The sequence below is a fragment of the Scatophagus argus genome, chromosome 7 (assembly GCF_020382885.2).
Source record: "Scatophagus argus isolate fScaArg1 chromosome 7, fScaArg1.pri, whole genome shotgun sequence".
Taxonomy (NCBI): domain Eukaryota; kingdom Metazoa; phylum Chordata; class Actinopteri; family Scatophagidae; genus Scatophagus; species Scatophagus argus.
In genome coordinates, this window is record NC_058499.1 from 9,641,582 (window position 1) to 9,661,465 (window position 19,884).

At 42.1% G+C, this 19,884-nt stretch overlaps 3 protein-coding genes across 11 annotated transcripts in view; 1 reads left to right on the forward strand and 2 right to left on the reverse strand.

Moving 5' to 3' along the window:
* Window positions 1-669: 669 nt before the first annotated feature.
* On the forward strand, window positions 670-4,192 carry tmem276a (transmembrane protein 276a). Its single transcript, XM_046394975.1, has 4 exons — window positions 670-1,640; window positions 2,103-2,216; window positions 2,361-2,498; window positions 2,664-4,192. The coding sequence occupies exons 1-4, from the start codon at window positions 1,238-1,240 to the stop codon at window positions 2,909-2,911; spliced, it is 903 nt and encodes a 300-aa protein (XP_046250931.1). The 5' UTR covers window positions 670-1,237; the 3' UTR covers window positions 2,912-4,192.
* Window positions 4,193-6,713: 2,521 nt separating this feature from the next.
* fibina (fin bud initiation factor a) lies at window positions 6,714-8,560 on the reverse strand. The gene has a single exon (XM_046394977.1). The coding sequence runs from the start codon at window positions 8,417-8,419 to the stop codon at window positions 7,721-7,723; it is 699 nt and encodes a 232-aa protein (XP_046250933.1). The 5' UTR covers window positions 8,420-8,560; the 3' UTR covers window positions 6,714-7,720.
* Window positions 8,561-11,811: 3,251 nt separating this feature from the next.
* ano3 (anoctamin 3) overlaps window positions 11,812-19,884 on the reverse strand; it is a 42,878-nt gene continuing 34,805 nt past the window's right edge. For 7 of the 9 annotated variants that reach the window (XM_046393776.1, XM_046393775.1, XM_046393774.1 and 4 more), the window contains one exon: window positions 16,200-19,710. In XM_046393776.1, the coding sequence (XP_046249732.1) occupies window positions 19,528-19,710 (183 nt within the window). In that variant the 3' untranslated portion in view covers window positions 16,200-19,527. Of the gene's footprint in view, window positions 12,441-12,728; window positions 12,920-16,199; window positions 19,711-19,884 lie in introns of those variants that run through there. The other 2 variants (XR_006843790.1, XM_046393778.1) reach the window with 2 other exon arrangements.

The following is a 19,884-nucleotide window of genomic DNA, read 5'->3' on the forward strand; positions in this document are numbered from 1 at the left end:
TGTTTCAATGCCCCCCGCTGGCAATTCAAATGCTGCTGTGATGTAACCTCAGAGCAACGTTAATGCTAATCCTGCACTCGTCCCTCACACGTGATAAAACCCAGATTAGAAAAAAAAATTTAAAAATCAGGTTTTTCTAAATTTGCTGTGCAGGAAAACATGACTGACTTGTTTTCTGTGCAGTCACAGCAAATCTCCAGTGAGATTTATTCATGTAGGAAAGTTTAGAAGAGTTACTGAACAGAGCCAAAACCAAAAGTGAAGTTTGGAATCGAGCTTGTTCCTCTTTTTTTGTTTGGCATTATGGTTTCAATTGAGGAAGTGTTGACCAAGAGAATGAAACCAGTGACAAAATGACTGAAATGTCCAGAGTCGCGGGGTCCATATAACTCATTTGTGTTTGTGTTTGTGTTTTTTTTACCTAAAAATGTGTGAACTAAATCTCAGAAGTATTTAGATACAAAGACAGACATTAGACATCATGAGCTAAAACCAGTGCTTGAATCATATACGATCTTCTTTGTGCTTAAACAACCACCTTTTGACTTTTTCCTCCATTTCTCCACATTTATTGTGACACCTCTATAAATTATACAATGATCCAAACAGTATTCCACTGTATTGTTTTCATGTTTGGCGCCTTGGGAATGGAAAGTTACCAGAGGCGATGTGTTGGATGTGATGAAACTGTTTCCTGTACTGCAGACAGAGCAAATGAGGCCCTCTGAGGGGCCTAATATGGTCTGACTTTCACAAGTGTCACTTAAGCCTACAGCAGCGGGGGTGATGCGTTCGAAGACGTGAGGGAGGACGCCTCTTTCACTATAAAACTTTGGCCATCGTTTGCTGCGGTTCATGCTGAAGTGGAAGCCTGGGGGGGAGCTTGATGTGCTTTCAAATATTTGCTCTGTCTCCATCTACTGGAAAGAAATGTTGGACTGGCCAGTATCTAGGCTAGCCTGAGTTCAGAGGCATAGAGGAGACAACCAAAATAGCTCATCGAGGCCCAAATTTATTTACCCTGCGCCTCGGAATTTGGCTCTTTTCGGCTGAGGTTGACAAATCAAAGAAATGAGAGCTTTGGGGGTTTATCAGCATTTCAGACTTCCACGTATTGCTGAATTTCTTCCCCACCTCGAATACTGACAGCAGCAGCAGCAGCAGCAGCGGCAGCCAGGAGCGGAGTCCTGCTGTCCCGTGGAATTATCACGGCACCGAGGCGAGATACGCATGGAACATGGCTGCTATGAGGACTTTAACCGTGGCGGGTCTCTTTTTGGCATTTTGCGCTTTGGGACTGATAGCAGTAGCGATCAGTACTGACAATTGGTACGAGACAGACGCGAGGAGACACCGGGAACGCTGCAAGAATTATTCAAACAAAAGAAACGACCCCGGCTACATCTACATCTCCAACAACAACCTTCCTCTCCGCATGTTGCCAAAGGAGGAAAATGTGGAGACGAGGGGCTCCAGGGTCAGCGGCGAAATGCTGCTGCGGGCTAAGCGGCACTTCTTGCCTCCTGCCCTGGCCATGGAGTCCCTCTGCAGTCGGCAGTACAACTCCACCATCACGGGACTGTGGAGAAAGTGCCACCGAGAGGGATTTGACTTGGAGACAGAGGATTTGATCTTTAAAGGTCTGTTTTTTGGGTTTTTTGGAGGGTGGGTGTTGGTGGTGGTCACATTTTGTGCTATTATGTGTTTGTTTTGGGCATATGTGTTGTTGTTGTGTGTGTGAGCCGCTGTGGGTAGCCTAAATACTTTGAGCATGAATGCGCTATCCAAGGTGCTGATGCTGCGCACAGACCCTCAAGGCCTACGCAGTAATAACGCGGAGTACAGTTACGATGCAATCGACGTGATGTGTTATTTTCCAGCACAAAAGGGCAAGCTGTAGTAAGAGAGAAGCCTCGAGATGCGTACAATAAGCTACTCTACAATAGTGTGGGTGGATGGGTGAGTGGGTGGGTGGAGGAAGGGGGGGGGGGTGCTTTTGTGTTTTTGGGGAGGTGGGGGTGGCAGCAGAGAGCCGTGTGATATCCTCTTCATCTGATCTCAGTGCTTATGTGACATCCTCTTTGTGTTGTTTACATCCACAGGATTGGTTCAGCGGTGCACACCAATAAAATACTACTACTCATCATCAGCGCTGCCCAGAAATCTGCCAATCAATCTGACGATGACAATAAGACAGGATGAGTGGCATGCGCTCCGTGAGTTCTCTTTTTCCTCCCCCCACAATCTGACGAATTGACGTTGAGAAACTTGTCATAGATGCCCCCCCCCCTAAAAAATAAATAAATAAATAAATAAATAAATGAATAAAAGCACTGACACTCCTTTCGCGCGCTTTGCAGACCTCCAGAGGATGACTGCCAGTTTCATAGGGATGGCCATATCCATCATCCTGTTCGGCTGGATCATAGGCATGCTGGGCTGTTGTAAGGAGCATGATCTCATGCAGTATGTCGCCGGACTTCTCTTCCTCATGGGAGGTAAGATGTACTTTACATGAAGAGCACTGCCCTGACTCACCGCAGAGGGGCAGTAAGGTCTTTGCTAATGAGATGGCGGTGGGATGATGCGCCAGAGGAGATGGAAATGGGTTGCCGTCATGCCTGACATGTATTTTTTCCCCCCGCTTTCTCTCTCTCTGACAGGGACGTGCTGCATAATCTCCCTTTGCACATGTGTGGCCGGGATCAACTTTGAGCTATCTCGCTACCCTCGCTACATGTTTGGGATACCAGAGGACATCAGTCATGGTTATGGATGGTCCATGTTTTGCGCGTGGGGTGGGCTGGGCCTCACGTTGCTGGCTGGTTTCTTGTGTACACTCGCTCCTTCCCTCTACCCTCCACAAACCCCTGTGGTGCACAAGCCCAGGCAGGAGAACGGCTGCGTGTGACAGGCCGTCGCACATCTAACGGACACCTGTCTCATCCTGAAACAGTGACGAGCCCTGCTCCAGAGACACTTTCATCCAGGGGACTCATAGCGGGGGCACAGCCTTCGCGCAGCTTGGCGCAGAGACGGCACAGGACGCTGGCTCTCGCTCATATGAAAATGAAAGGGAGGTGACACTTGACTGAAGACAAGTTCCTCTGGTGCTTATCCCCCCCGTCCCTCTCCCTCTTTATGAATGAAACTGTTCAGTGTTATTGCCTGCTCTTCAAGAGGAGAATAGTTACACAAATTATTCTTCCTGCAAATTCTGCTAGTTTGACCAGAAAAAAAAGAGAAAAAGAAACACTGGCAGAAGATCAATCAATAGCACAACTTTGAAAATCTGTACTGAAGATCAAACTATGGACGTGTACTGTCACATTTCATTATGTACCCGTTCAAAACAAGATATGTAGGCTACATGTACTTTTTGAATTGTATGTATGCAGATGCATTTGTGTTTATTTAAAGGAAAATATGAGCATTAAGACCAAACTGTGTTTGAGGGAAATGTTTTATTGTTCATGAGGTCTTATCCCAATCATAATATTTTTGAGAAATAAAACAGCCATGCAAAAATTTTAACATTTTTTTCTTTTGCCTGTATAACACACTGAACCGACATGCTATAAACTTGTTTGCGGTCGCCTTTTCTCTTCTTATGACATGAGTTCACTGGTATGTCAACAAGCAGAGAGGTCTGCTAATGTAGTCTAAACTTTTACAGCATTAAACAGCAGCTGTTTATATTTCTTGTTAGTGCTACAAGGAGTCTGTTTTATTCAACCACTTCTGAATGCAGCGACCAGAGCTTGAGTCAGTGACCAAAGCTGAGTGACAAAAATAAAACAGTCCAAATAAAAATGAACAGAAAAAGTGAAGTGACCATTTGCTGTGAATTGCAGTGAAATAAAACCTCCTTTAATGAGCAAAAATGTCATTAAAATTCACATGAAATCCAGATAAATGCACCAAAAGCCCTCTGTTCGCACACTTTATTCTGAAAAACATCGAAAATACACACTTGTATTCTAATTACCCACTGTTTTTACTCCATTTACAACAATCAATCATTTCCCCACAGCTATAATGAGAAATTTAATTTGTCTGACATCCAGTTGAAGCGATGGCTTCGCTCATTTCCTGAGGTTTCTTTGCTCCTTTGCTTTTGTGTTGCTCAACAAAATTTATTTGTTATTATGTGCAGCTGCAACCATGAAATAAAAGCCCTGCTGTTGGTTAAGACCGGATTGACCACTGGAGACTGTGTTTTTGTAAATAATTATGAGTTCATTGCATAATAAGCGTCAGGCCTATTATAAACGCAGATAGAAAATCTATAATGGATGATCTGCACAGTTTTAAAATCAATCATCATTTTACATTTAGTGCAGCAGGAATCTGCAGCTGCTTACTGCCCATGAATGACTTCACACAAACTGCAGCAGGGGAAGAAGTAGACCTGGTTCTTTGGTGAAGTTAAAGTATCCGTAACGCCCAAGAACAACCCATTAGAATTAGATTTATTTAATTCCATATTGAAACAAAAGTATCTGCAGTACAACGTATTGTATAAGAAGTCTTCCTCTTGCAGTGATTTAACATTGTTGCTGTATCGCCCTGAACTCTGTGCTTTATGTGACACAAAACACCTGCAGCTTGGCTCATGTGTAATGATGAGAAAAGACTACATGTCCTGCATTGAAAAGTAACCCGATATTGTCAGCAGTCTAATCCTTCCTCCTACTCCTGGCTGGTTCAAAGTCACACAGTCGATAGTTTTGCACGTGAAATCTCTCGGTGGAAAGTGACGTCCAACTGGGTGTCAGATTAAAGTGGTAGATGAAGGGACAATATAAGTTTACTCCTGAACTGTAGATAAGTGCTTCAAATGTGAACGTGAGCGCAGAGTATCTGTGAAAGTAGGCTGTCTGAGCAGTGGTGGAAAATAACTACGCTACGTATACGTACTCAGCTATTGTGCAGCCTTGATGTACTTTAGTAACTCATTTTTCTGTCAGGTTGTACCTCTACAAGGCAAATATTGTACTTTTAATTCCACTACATTTATCCTGCAGTTTCACTAGTTACTTTACAGATACTTCATTCAGAATTTGAATTAGTCTGTACTGTCACAACTAAGCTACTCAGCAGTATGTAAAGTAGTTCCAGTTAAGCTCCACCCTCACAAGCTGCAACACTGAAGTGCTTACACATGCATTTATAGTGCAGTTATATAATGTATATGACTCCAAAATGGGCCAAGCTGCATGAGTACTTTTACTTCTCGTCCTCTGAGTGCTTTTTTGATGTGTTGAATTTTGAAGCCAGGGCTTTTACTTGCATCAGAGTATTTCTACACTGTGGTATTGCTCCTTTTAGTTTAGGAAAAGATCTGAGCGTCTCTGCTGCTGTGTCGGAGTGAACATTAGACCGTGGTGAGGACATTGTTATATTCGTCAAAGATGTAAATTCATTCTACAATGGAGCATGAAAGTTCATTGTTTACAACAAAAGCGCAGTTTGACAAAACAAACTCAAGGTCTGCTTACCAGTTTTACAGCTCGGTTGTCATGTGTTGACCTGCTGATGAGGACCATGAGATGCTGTTCAAAACCTCCTGAAAAAGCCACTAAGCAGACTTAAAATTATTCTGTCAAACTCTGTTATTTAAGCTTGTTGCATTAAGGATTCCCAAAGGAAAACATTTATTGGCAGATGTAGCTGAGGGATGGTAATACTGTTAGTAGTGGTAGCAGTTGTAACAGACAGGAGTATTCACTGCAGTGATAATAATAGCAGGCAGCAGTTGAGTTCAAATAGCTCTCATCTTTCCAACACCACAGAGGCACGAGGCTTTTGGGGCTTTGTGCTTCGCACAGGGAGGGATCAGCGTGTTCTCGGGTCAACTCTGGCCCGCATTCCTGACCTTTCTTTGTTTGTCCTTAAAAATATGTCAGTGAGAAGAATACTTAACACGCAGGTCTTCCTTCTTCCAGGGACTTGAAACAAATCTACAGAAAAAAAATACCCAACTATTCTTCTATAGGTGGGATGAATGATTTGAGCCAAAAGAGACTAATGAAGTAAGACGAGTGGGTTGCTTACGAGAGGTTTCATGACCAGCTCTGCTCTTACATATCCAGTGGAAATTTTTAACCAGATCTTTTAATCAGATCCTGTGAGCCCTGTGCAGTGCCCCTGAAAATTAACCGCCACGCAGACATATAGGGTTTCTCTGTATATGGATATCCTGCAGCTCTTGGTTTTTTTGACGGAGTTGGCCCGCACAGCGCTGAGCTACAGAGAACTGTTTTTAAAAAAGGGGTCCCTCAGGGGAAGCTGGACTGTGAGGAAAACCAGACAGAGGAAATCACACCCAGTTGCGCCCATGGCAGCCCATCTGGCTCCCTCACATATGCAGAGACATTATCTCTGCGTAAAAAAAAAAAAAAAAAGAGGGCACACTTCTGGCAGTTACTTTGTGGTTGTAGCAGACTTTGGCTAAAACAAGAGCATTTAAAACGGCAGTTAAAACTAGAAAATAAACAGATTACTACCAAAGGCATTCAAAATATTAAATTCATAGCACTGCAAATTAAAACAGCGTGATGGTAGATTAGTTTGTGAGTTAATGTCTTTTAGGAATTCAAAACAACTTTCCTCCCATAAACATTTCTCTCTGAAAGATGTCGCATGTCGACACAGCGGAGTAGTTTTGCTTAGAGATTTAAACAAGCTGTAAGTCATTTATAAGTCTATTCTTTTTTTTTTTTTTTTTTTTTACTAAAACTGCATCATACAATCAACTCAAAATGTCAACACACAATATTTCATATCACCACAAATATTAGAGATCACGACAGACCAAAGAGTAGATAAAGCTGAGAGCGACTGTCTCCGGACAAACATATTTCATACTTGAGTAGATTGTTTCCAGATGGAAGTGGGAGGCAGTGACAGACTTCAGACGCCAATTAACCAGGGCCACTTGACAGACCAGTCAAGTCTGGCACTTGTGCCAACAACAAACACTGTGACGTAGAAGACATGACAGAGGAGGAAAATCAAAAGTTCAGATTTCAAAGGTTTTCAGTCTTCAAAGGGCGGAGATGGTTTTTACAGTACAACACTGCATGGCAACGTAACAAACGCTTCAGGACACATGAGCAGCAGAGCACCGATGTTGGTGAAACATATGTTGTCTTACTTTAAAAATAAAAGGCAAATTAAAAACGTATGTGATGAATTATTTGATCAGTAATAACCCACAGACCAAATTGCTGATATATTATTGATTAAAAGGCTGATAAATCCACTCAGGGGGCTTTTGTTTTCACACTCCCTCCTGATTAAAACTTCTCCTCAGCGGTGGCACCCAAAGCTCCATGAAGACATAATTCATGTCCACATTTCCTGTTGTCCCTCCTGACTCAGAGGAACTTGGAGATGTTTTTGTTCCAGCTCCATTTAATGACACATGTTGAAGGAATGGGGATAACCCAAGGTGAAGGATATTCGAGATACTCAGGAAGAATATTCATAAGCCGCAATCAACTTTCCAGTTGTTTGTTGAACTGGAGGGTCCTCTCTCTCTCTCTCTCACACACACACACACACACACTCACTGTGATTCATGTCACTTTTGGACACATTACATAGACTTGCATTCATTTCAGCTTATGCCCCCAATTCGACAAGCCCTCCCAATTCTATCAATTCTGCAGTCTGAAATGTAGTCCCCCAGAGACAGCAAGCTGCAGTAAGCCCACTATGAGCCAACATTAAGATACTCTGTCTTCAGGCGGCTCAGTCTGGTGCCGTGGCTGCGGATGATAAGAGACAGAAGCTCGTGTTTATCTTTAAGTCCCACAGAGATGTCCGTAGTGGACCTCAGAGCGTCCCTGATGTCACTCACTTGCTTCATTACGTAGCCGTTCAGCTGTTGCTCCTCTCTCAGCTCAGTCTCTTGACTCTGTTTAAACTTCACTTCCAGCTCCTGCAGAGACTTGTCCACGCTTGAGAACGCCTCGCCGATCTGGGAGACCTCTCGCTGGAGGAACTTGCCGTAGGTGTCCTCTCCGTCCAGGTCGTGCGCCACAGTCCGGCCGATGCCCTCCAGTAGCCGCGCTGCGTCCTCCGCCTGCAGCTTGGTTATGATGAAGTCGTCCCGCACCACGGAGTCCCTCTCTTCAGAGGCCCCGCATGGATACACATCGGAGAACTTAAACAGCATCTGGCACTCCTCCGGGTCTTCAGTCTCCTCGTAATCCCCGTCCGGAACAAAGAAGTGATGGAAGGTGCCGTTGGATATCTCCGGTTGGAGCGGCCCGTCGTAGACAGCTGAGCAAAACGGCAAAGTTGTGACCAGGATGAGCAGCGCTGTGACGGGGTCCATCATGCACCTCCTCTCTCTCTCTTTGGCGAACAGCATCTGCACTGGCAGCCGGATCCAGCGCACAGTTTTCATCCCTGCTCATGTTACACAGTCCCCCGTCACCTAAAAGGCGCAGGCCACTTGTTTCAAATCAGGAGGGCCCCTGGTGGCCCCCGCTTCAACCCCGCAGTGTCAGCGCGGTCAGGAAGCTGCTCTCCAGCAAAAGTCACACGATACGTGGGTCTATAATCAGTCAGATGACTTTGAAGCAGGATTTAGATAAGTTTGCCAACTTTTTCATTCATTTACATTTAAAAAGAGAACTTTTTTTTTTGCAAATGCTTTTTGTGCATTTTACCACAACAGTATTTAAGAGTTACCCTGTGGTTCTTGTTTAAACTGCTGCCAATAGTTTTTATTATTATTATTTTAGTATTATTATTTTCTTTTTAGCCTGCATAACTCATTCAGTTGTATGGCCCTGACTGTGATATTACAACTAACTGTATAAATAAGTGAACTGAAAATCCCGTATTAAAAAAATCACAGTGCCAAATTCACATTATCAAAAGGAAAGGAAATCAGACCAGTTATTTTAACTTCTAACAAAACTTGCAAGAAAATAGAACAAATGGTTTGCTGTTTCTTCGTCTCTCTCTCTCTCACACACACACACACACAAGCAGAAACAGGCTGAATAGGTTTTCCAATACGTATGCATAACTTTTAACCATAAATTAGTGTGTATTAGAGGAGCTCTTCAATGCTGCACTTCCATTGGATTTCCTGACTGTGAGAGTGCAGTTAGAGCTCACTGATGACTTCAGTCAGGTGATTACGTTACTGCACAGAGGGAGGGTCCTCTGGGCTACGATCCCCTCTGCTGCACATCCTGACTTGGATAATTACATCATCACAGGGTGGTCTCCAATACGGCTCTCATCATGGCAGAAAAACTGGAAACATATGGCAAGCTGTAAATACAGAGCTGGAAATATCTCTTTTCGTCCTCAGTAAGATGCATCTGTTCATGTTCCATATGTGGAGTGTTTGGTTGTGTTTTTGTTGCCACACAACATAGAAGAGACAGTATAATGAAACACATAAGGTGTGGGAATATCAAAGAACTGATTTAATCTAAACTAAACTAAAAGCCACAAGCAGATTTCACCAACAGCAGGGGAGAAACGCAAGATTCACTTTGCCGGTGGGCAGAATACACGTCGGTGTCAGCTAGACAGTCAGCAGTAAAGCTAAATGGAGGGCAGCCCCTTTATGTCAGACTGTGAACTGAGAGGAGAGTACAGCGCTTATTGACGAACAGGGCGATTAATCAGATGCAGATCAATGTGTCGTGGTGCCTTCACTGCAGGTTCACCTCCTTTGTCCACCATTCACATGTCACGGTTTTCCTGCGTCTTGTCCTTGTATACTCTGAGCTGCATTTAAAGCAGTAATAACTTGTTAACTGACTGACTTTTTACATTTTTTATGCCACTGAGGGGAACTTTTAGCCTGTTAGCCACGGTTTTGGTCTCTAACAACTCCACCAACATCTGGCTCTTTAGCTGCTAAATGCTCCCTCTCTGCTCACTAGTTAAATATGAACTTTGAGCAGGCAGTGTGCAATAGGTTTTCAGAGCTTTTTCACTGTAAGAAGTGGCCTTTTGCAGCTGGAAATGATGCTGATAAGAGCAGCAAGATTGAAACAAAACAGTAATGAGCCAGAAAACCAAAACAATGAGCTGAGAGATTTAAAAAAAAGAGTTAAAAATCTCAGATCTGTGGGGAGCTGCAGGGTCCAGTGATATCTGAGAATATCACGTGGGAAAAAAAAAATCATTCACATTACACCCAATGTTTTATCTATTGTTATTGTTGAAGCTTTAAAGACTTCATCCTTTTATGTAAATTCTTCCAGACCTGAACTGAAGCTGATCTCTCTGCAAAATGAGGTCTTTGGGACTATTTCTGACACAGACACAGTTTGCAACTTCTCTTGCATTTATTTTTAAAGTCTCAGCCCAACAGTAGCACATGATAGATCTGTACAAGTTGTGTTGCACCGCAACAGTGCAGTCATAACATTTCGGTAAAAAGTTGTGGAAATGTTGTACAGTTAAGAACAAATGTGGGAAACTTTGAGGAAACCGTGAACGCACATGCTTTGCTTTTCTCAACAACTTTAATTTTGGGTCACCAGAGCAAAGCTGTTTAGGAAAAAAAAAAAAAGAGTTGTTTGTTTGAAAAACAACTGTTGTACTGCTGTACACACTTAGATGAAGGATACCAGCTAAGCCAGCTTGAGGCTTCGGGTTTTCTCTGTTTCTTCTAAAGTAAAACACCTGAATAAATACAGCGTCACTCAACGTAAACACTGACTGAGCAAACTGACCGGCCCGCCAAAGCAGAGCGGGGTACTGCAGGGCAAAGCTGCCTGAAAACAGATGTAACAACAAACATATTTTAGCAGAGTCGGGAGGATGTTGATCCTGTTCTGTATAATGTGTGTGTGTGCGTATAAGGCAGCAGATTGGACAGATGCCTTTCAGATGGTGGTGATGGAGTTCCTCTCAGAGCAGCCTGCAGGCTGTGTGGGAGGCTGCAGAGACGTGCAGCTGACTCTCAGTCTCACTGTGAATCGTAATGAATTCATGCTCATTACAGTGTCAAAAAAAATAATTCGATTTGCTAATTCATTTCAGTTTTCAGTTTTCTTGCTTTGAATTTTTTAGAGGAATTTAGATAAAATAAAATAAAATTATAAATTATATTGCATAGAAATAGTAGAATAATCAGGATAAAAGAGTTATTTTTCACCAAGAATGAAAATTTTGGCAATGATCCTCATGCTTGTGGCCAAATTAGTGCTTTAGCAGTATGTTGTTTTATTCTTGCCAAATCTGGACCGATCGCTTCACATACAAACATATCCAGAGCAGCTGCATATTGATAATGATTACCTAAAAATCTAAAGCACCAATGCATCAGAGTTTTCATCTAACAGAAAAGTCTTACGTTAAGACTCACACAGGGGAAAACCCAGCGAAGCAGAGCAAGTTATCTCTCCACGGTCAGAAACTTCAATAGACCATAATACAACACAGCCTCGAGACGCATCACTCTGTGCTATCTTCACCTGCTGTAGTATTATAACCACTGCCAGTTTTTGTTTCTCTCTTCCTACACATATGAAACACATTTGACTGGGGACACTTAAATAAGCCCACACACGCAACCGTCATCCAAAAGCAGGTCACGAGCCTTCTGGAACGTGGGTGCATTAAAAACGGATCCGCTGGAAACGAACCCACTGAAGGTTAGAAACGTGCGTTCAACAGTACGAATGAGAGTAGGTGCTGTGATCACAACCCTGATAGTGTTGTTAATTGGAACAATGCTGATTACAAATAAACATAGGTTTCAATTCTGAGAGACGACATGTGGAAGCACGTTTTATGTTCTTAATCAGCCCAAAATGAGATGATGAGAGATGCTACAATGTTCAAACCCTGATTCTGCTCTTCCTCCAACAATAAACACATGCACAACTGTCTTTGTGAATCATCCTTAAATCAAGTCAGAATTACGTAATATTACATGTTAACAGGTGAAGAGGATCACTTCTAAGGATGAAGTCCTTCAGCCTCCTCAGTCTGCTCATCAGACTGTAATCTTCCTGCACAAACCCCAGACAAATCTGTTGTCATGACATCAAGCGGTTGTTGCTCTTCCACTAGTGATTTCAAGCTCTCCGTTTCACAGGCTCATGCTGTAATAAGCTTATCTAATTTCCAAGAGAAGTTTCCAGGTTTTCAGGACTGAAGGTTGCAGTTTCAATGGCTATAAAATTTGTATATTTAAATTTGAACAATAAGTGCTGTGGCTGTTAGCTTCAGTGCTCTTTAGGACTAACAGACATTTGTGCAAACACAAAACCTGCTTAATGTTATTTACAGATGATTCTGCACTGCACATCACAGACATAAACCAGCAGGACACCAAGCAGTTGCAATATATATCACATTTTTAGATGTGAGGAGGACAATATGGTGGATGAACCTGTAGCTGCTTTCTCTGGAGCCACCTGCACTTTAGTGACACTGACTGCATCCTGCATAGGAGGACAAATTACACAACAAAGGGCCAAAATTTAGAATCATTACACTTTACAAAAGCATGGGTATGAATAACTTAATCAAATGCGGCACAATTGCTTATTTTTGTTTTTCCTATAACATCAAATCTAACATACAAATACAACTTGTTACGCTATCAATTATGTAATTAAAAGTTTTAGGAGTAGATCGAGTGTAGTTGTATTTACAGCAAATCAGACTAGCTCAGCTCAGTTATTCCTTAGTGCTGCAGGAGGTTTGATGGCAGGTTGTGTTGCCTTGACCCTCTGCAGAGGTGTCAGTTCCTTCATCCATCCAATGCTGAAAAGTAATTTGAGACTGCTGCTTCTCTGTGCAGGAGGCTTTACTCGGGTCAACTCATCTGTCGCTGCGGTTACTCGCATCTGAATCTCACCCCGCTGTCACCCAGCCAGGCATTTTACCAGCAGGCCTGCTGTACTGTTATCTTCACCAGCTGCTGTGCAAAATACATTATATAAAAAAAGAATCTGTTTGGTACTTGAAATTCTCAGTAATTCTCAGACAACAATCTCAAAATTGCCTACATTTTCTGCATCAACAGTTTATGATTTTAAACAAGGCATGTTGATAAGAAATATGCTGACCATCTGTGAACAGGGACGCTTCTCTGAAAGTGCAATAGCTTAACAAAACTTGACAAGAGTCTAAAGCCACACAAGTGTCAAGCAAGGATTTATAGACACAGTGACATGCTAACATCATCAGCAGGTATGATGTTCATGTTCACTCATCTCCGTTTAGTATGTTAGTATGCATTTTCTAATCAACACTAAGCATAAAGTGGAGCTGATGCTGATAGTTAGTACGTTTGTAGGTATTTAAGCAAAGTACTGGACCGATTCTGATCTGAGATTGGTGCTAGATGAAAAATAAAATGAGCAAATATGAAAATGTAGTTCATCCTCTAGCTGTCAAGACATTTCATTCAGGACATCAGTTGTCAAACTCATTGTGGTTTAGAGAAAAAGGGGGAATCAGTAAAGTCAGTGGGGTTCAGCCTCTGGGGAACATGAAGCTAATACTCATTAAGATGTCAGTAAGTTTGGAGGACTTCAGCTGTAGACATGGACACAAGGTGTAAAATGAACAAAAGCAATTTAATAAACCAAAAGGACACAAAAGCAGAAAGACTCAAAGCAGCCAGAACGGCAGGCATAAAACAGTCCAAACAGAGACTAATCTAAACTGAAAAATCAACAACAGCAGTCCAAAAGGCAAGCAAAGAAAATTACCAACACAGGAGATTTAACGGAAGCAAAATGAAGAAAATGATGGTGGAAGAAAGATACGACAGGGAACAGAGACAACTCAACAAACACAGCAGGAAGACACAGCAGAGCTTACATACACAAAGGAGACTTGACAGAAGTGAAAACAATCAGGGTGGGGCTGGCTAGCAAAAGTGGAGGGAAAACAGACACAGACAGGAAATGTAAAGGGGAAACAAGACGTGAGACGAGAAAACTGCAAAATAAAACAGGAACCAACTAAACAGACCAATAGCCATGGCAGTTATTTTAGTTTGACTCAAAGTGGTGGACAAAGGTGTCACCATGAAACATTTACTACTAAAATGAAAACAGTGAAAAGTATTTTCATTAAACATTTTCTCATGTATGTTTGCGTGAATGGATTTTTTGCATCCAGATAGCAGATCTCGTTCAATGCTGGCTATGGAGCAGCAAGTTCCTTTGGAAACTTGGAAACGATTGGCTGCACCCAGCCGACTGAGTTATCTGATGATTTGTGGATGTCGGTGTTGTGACTCCTTTGTCCCCTGCTGGTTATCCTTGGCTCCCGGTCCTGTTTTTACACCTCAGTGCTGGTGGATTTATGGTCACAGTCTCGGTGGGCCCGCTGATTACCTTTCTAACCTGCACTGTAAATTCGTGCAGCGTGAATCAGTCACTTGGAAGTGCTTGTAGAGACAGAAAACTAACGTCTGCAGTCCGTACAAGAGAGAGGGTGGTTAATATAACTGATATACGAGACTGCGGTTGGAGTTATGTCCACTCTGGAAAACTGCTCTGCCCAGCATGTGAATAATGCTCTGTTATAGACCCACAGCTTTCATTTTGGTTCCAATGATGTGCAGCTCAAATGGAGAATAAAATGTGTGTTGAACCAAAACATCTTTCTGTTTTCACTACAGCCTGTTTCTTAGCATTGACAGGTCTAATGTGTTAAATTATTAAAGTTACCCTGTAGAAGTTTTGACAAGACACACTCTTGCTCATGGTTTCACATTATTTCACTGATCTCGAGGAAGGAAATGCAACAAAAAGCCAGCAAAACCAGTAATGAAGAGGACTGCTGGCACGTAACCAAAGATGTAAACAATGCAGGTTCTGCTCTGCTTTGATGCAACACATTTGCGAGATCTCACGGATACACATGATGCGTTTTAGTGAGTGACACTAAATGTTAACAGAAAGTCATTTTTGTTCACATGGAAGCTCCTCTGGGCCTTTTAAATTTCAGTCCAATGATTATCTGTTAATTTATCAGTCATACAAAAACAGAGAACACAAGTAGGCTCCAGTTAGGTGCAGCTGAGAAGGTAAAAAGCCATTCACCGGAGTAATAAGAGAGTAATGCGGAGAAAAGTACTAGTGCCTAAATTCAGTTAGTATAATAAAGCTATAAAGGTACATTTAATTGTAATGCAATGCAAATAATCATGATTTCCCCTCTAAATTTTTCATAAAGATATGAAATGATTAAACATTTCACAAAAAGAGAAACAATATATTTTATCAGCCAGAAGAAATACTTTTACTTTGGAGACTTTGAGTGCAATTTGCGGTTAATAATTCTGTATTTCAACTTTGGTAAGATTTCGAAGGCAGGATTTTTACTTGTAATGAAGTATTTGTACATTGTTGTATTGCTACTTTTACTTAAGATTAAGAGCTTGAGGACTTTTTCCACCACTTCAGATGACTCCTTGTTGCGACGTTGCAGCTTTTAGCCATTGTTTTAGCCAATTTTGACTTTTTGTTGCTTTTGCCTCTTTTTAGTTTTATTGCCAAATCCCATCTTTTTGGACTTTGTCTGCAGATATACCTCTTCAGCATTTTTTTGTAAGTTTTCCAGTCAGACACAACATCTACCACTCCTTATATGGTGTGGCAGCACCACAAGATAGAAATGCAGAAATTCATTTCTGAAACCACAGCTTTTTATGCCAGCGTGTTGGTCAAACTGGTGAAAGGAAACGTCTTTGTGTGGGGATCCAACAGTAAGACAGACCGCAGGGAATAATAAAAGTATTAAACCTCTGTCATCAGAGCTCAAAGTAAACCAAACCTTTCTATGTTCTGTCTGAAGTGTTTAGATTTCTCTGTAAAAAAAAACTGACGTCAAGCATTCATTGACATGGCACGAATGGAAAAGCAGTTAGAAGGAAAGGCTGGACGGCAGCGGCAGTCATAACGTCATAACGTAGTGGGAAAATCCTGCAACACTCAAATAGCGGGGTTTGAAAAAGAAACACAATCCTTTTCAACAATATGCTACACGAACTCTCTTTGGCAAGAAGATTTGTGGTTTGTGATAATAGCAGGGGTAAAAGAAGAAAACAATCTGCACTCTGCTGTGCTCTGGTTTGTTCCATAAGCAGATTTCTTTAAACTTGGATAGCCACGAGGATGATATCAGCTAAAGGCTGTTGTTCTCTGCTGTTTTAGCTTCTAACTAACAAAAGACAAGGAGAGCAGATTTGATTTAAAAGATACAATCCATGATTTATTACAGAAAAAAGAGTGATATCCAAATTATTTTATGTTACATCATTTTTATACATTTCAGAATGTTTTTACATGTAAACAGGAACAAAGTAAACAATGTTGATACACTTCATGTCACAACTGATACTGTCCTACTGTACAGGTAAATCTATGGTCTAACGTCAACTGTGCTTCCACGTCAAGTACGTCACTTGCTCAAGCACAATCCTATTAGGAGGCATAGCATAGAACAGAAAGCTTAATCCCTCTCTAGACTGCTATGTTTTCAGAGATGTGCAAGGTCATGCCATTATTACTTATTACATAATATTTTAACATTTTGTGCTATTGCCAACAGTGGAAGGTGTGAGAAACACCCTTCCACCACTGTGCAGCATTTGTATTAGTGAGAAGGTGAACTGATGCTCAAAGGGAGGAGCAGAGAGGAGGAAAAAGATCCACCAAGAGATGATTAGTAGCTGGACAAGTCATGTAGCTTTTTCATTCATATAATTCCTCCAATGCCATTAGAGGTTAAACACTTCAGCTGTTAGGTGGTAAACATAATTCTAAATCTAAAGTTTAGACAGAGAAAGCCTTTAGTGACTATCAGACTAACCAGGCCAGTTTCTACTCTATGAATCGGTCTGGAGTCCAAGCTATTCTTTAGAAAATACTCTCATAATATAAAAGTCCACCACATCAAAGAAGCATAAGTCTTGTCTGGACCACAAAAAATGATCAACACCAAACAAGGGAGGTGATATGTTTAAGAAGCTGTTAACAACTTTACAGAAGTTAGCTCTGCTCAAAGCAGGAGTTAGGTCATGCATACTCTACAGTACAAATGTATCAGTACATTTACATCTGCATCTGTTTGAAATAAATATAGCACTCGAGGATAACAACATGCATAGATTTTCAATGTTCACATAGCAGGGAAGGTATTCTGAAAACCTGGACTAGTTTCCTAATATCTCTCTCTTGTGAATGCAATGATTACGACCATATGATCGGACATTATGACCTTCTTAACTAACAATCTGTTTCTGTGTCTCCATAATGAGCTGTGATTGTATTGATCTACATCGGCTCTGGTGTACTTACTGTGATTATGCAAAAAAAAAGGAAAAAATCTAACATGCCTTTAACTGTGAGTGAGCCTTGTAGTCATGCAAATGCACTGCAGTGCAAAAATATATACCTAAAAAAGCAGGATAACTTTGATTGCATCTTAGAAAATATGATAAAAAGTTGATCATCTGCAAACATTCAGAGGACACCTGAGAAATGTGGACGTTACTTTATCTATCTGAGGGTGAAAACAGGTAAACTCATACTGAGAGCACAAAATAAAAAGTATAAAAACATCACATTAAACATTACACCAGAACTCAGAACAGCAAAATGAATTAATATACAAATTGAACTAATGTACACTTCTTTTAAAATGATAAGTTTTTCAGCGTTGTGCAATGCATTCAGGGTAGCGATATTCTTTATCTAGTAGCTTGGTGGAACTTTCATGTTTACTGTGCATAATGTGGCTAAATCTTATTCACCATCATACGATCAACATGACCTGTACTGGAGCTCATGGGCTTTAGTTTAAGTTCTCATCACCCACAAAATCAACCCCCCCCTCAGTATTACAGTATGTACTCCACAACTCTCCATCTCAACACGGACGAAGCAGGAAATGATTGTGATTCTGACTCAGCCGCATAGATGGATGGTGTTGCTCATGCTGCCTGTCTTCCTGAGTTCTCAAATCCGTGAAATCAGAAGTGACCACAACACAAGGCAATGTCATGACTCCGCATTTAACAAGACCTCATTTCACAGTTTCACATCTGTAAAGGTCAGAAAATGGCAGAAAGCGCATGTGTTTAGCAAAGGACTAAAACTGAAGCATGTTGATGTGCCTTGTAGGAGAGGAACAGCGGATGGATGTTCTTTGCAAACTGAACGTCCAAGCCACAGGTATGTCGAAGTGATCCAACGTTCGACCATGCTTCAGAGCTTCCAACTACAAATTTAAAACAGGCTGCGGGTGTAGGACAGAAGAGCAGATTTGCGGCTCCCGTATGCGAGTGCATACATTGTTCATGACTGGAGTCACATTACAACATATACCGTTTGCGTGCTCCACAGCCATTAGTTGAGACCCGAGTAGGTACTGCGGTGTGACTCACATCCAAAACAAATCCTTACAGGAGAGTTCAGGGAGTTTACAGAAGATCTGACAACACAACGAGGAGAGAGAATATTTCTTGCACTTGAAAAAGCACGTGCAGCACAAACAGGCACACGTGATGTTGGTGACACAATTGTGGTGAGCACAACTGTAGGCACAATCAAGTTCACATTTCCTCGACTCAAGACAGTCAAGCTCAGCGGTAGCACAGACGGATATTAGCACACGGCTCACACCGAGTACAGACACATGAGAACCAGGCATCGAGACGGGGACTTTGTCTATCAAAAGAAGGTACAAAACAATATTATCATGCACTTTATACGATTTCATAGAGAATTCTTTGTCAAATGCAGTGAGTAGATGTTAATATCTTCCATGATGAGTGCCGTTGTTTTTATTCATGTTATTTTTCTTTTCTTTGCAGTTTACGAAATGGCCGCGAGTATTAATCAGCATGCTTCGAGGGCAATATACAGTCGCTTTGCAAGAACAGTGTCCATTATATTTTGGTAGCCACATCACCAGAATCACTTTTGCAACAAGAAACGCCAAGCGCCACAATCTGTCACATAACCAGCAGAACAGTGGCCTCACTGATGCTCACAGGAGAAAAACACGGCCATGCTGCACCAAACTGCAGAGTCAAAGAGGGGAGGAGCTAGCTGCCACACACACACACATACACACAGAGTGCAGGATGGGTGCTAAAGTGAACAGTGGTGATCTGCAGCCCTTGATCTGCATAGTAGACATTACAATTGCACAGGTTTTTCCAGTGAAGCCATAACACGGCACAGACAAGGGCTCCCTGCTGGATGAAGCCAGGTGAGGGATCGAGGTGGGGCGGGGTTGGAAGCGGTCGGAGTCAGAAACCAAGAGCAGCGCCAACACTGGCCGTGAAACAGATGGCGACGGGAGTGGCCAGGATCAGGAGCCTGGAGACAGACAGGTTAGGGGTAGGATCTGGTTGCCGGAGAGTGTGTCTTTGGTGTACAGAATCAGCCGAGTGAAGCTGGACTCTCAAAGCTAAAGTACAGAAACAAGCAGGCAGGGGAGGCTGTGCCTGTGAGTGGAGGGCTGTGCGGCGTGTAGCGCAGACATTGGGGGGTGAAGCTAAGGCCACTCGTGGTGATAACGCCGTCCGTTCTTCTTCCTCTCCTTCTGCAGGTGCTCCAGTTCTGCTTCGTACATCATCTCCTGCATGAGGTACTTTTCCCTCCTCATACGATCACAGAGATCCTTCGGTATGTCCGGAATGAGGTACGCTATGAAGGACTTGATCCCAAACACCAGGTGCTGAGGGAAGCATTAATCATTTACGTGTTACCTTCCACAGAACTCAAACACTTTAGATGCCAATATCTGCTGCATAATTCAATATGCGTTCAAAGGTTAACACGGTGCGCACCACAACAAAGAAGTCCATATGCTCTGTATTTCATATAGTATATCTAATATTGTTACTCTCAG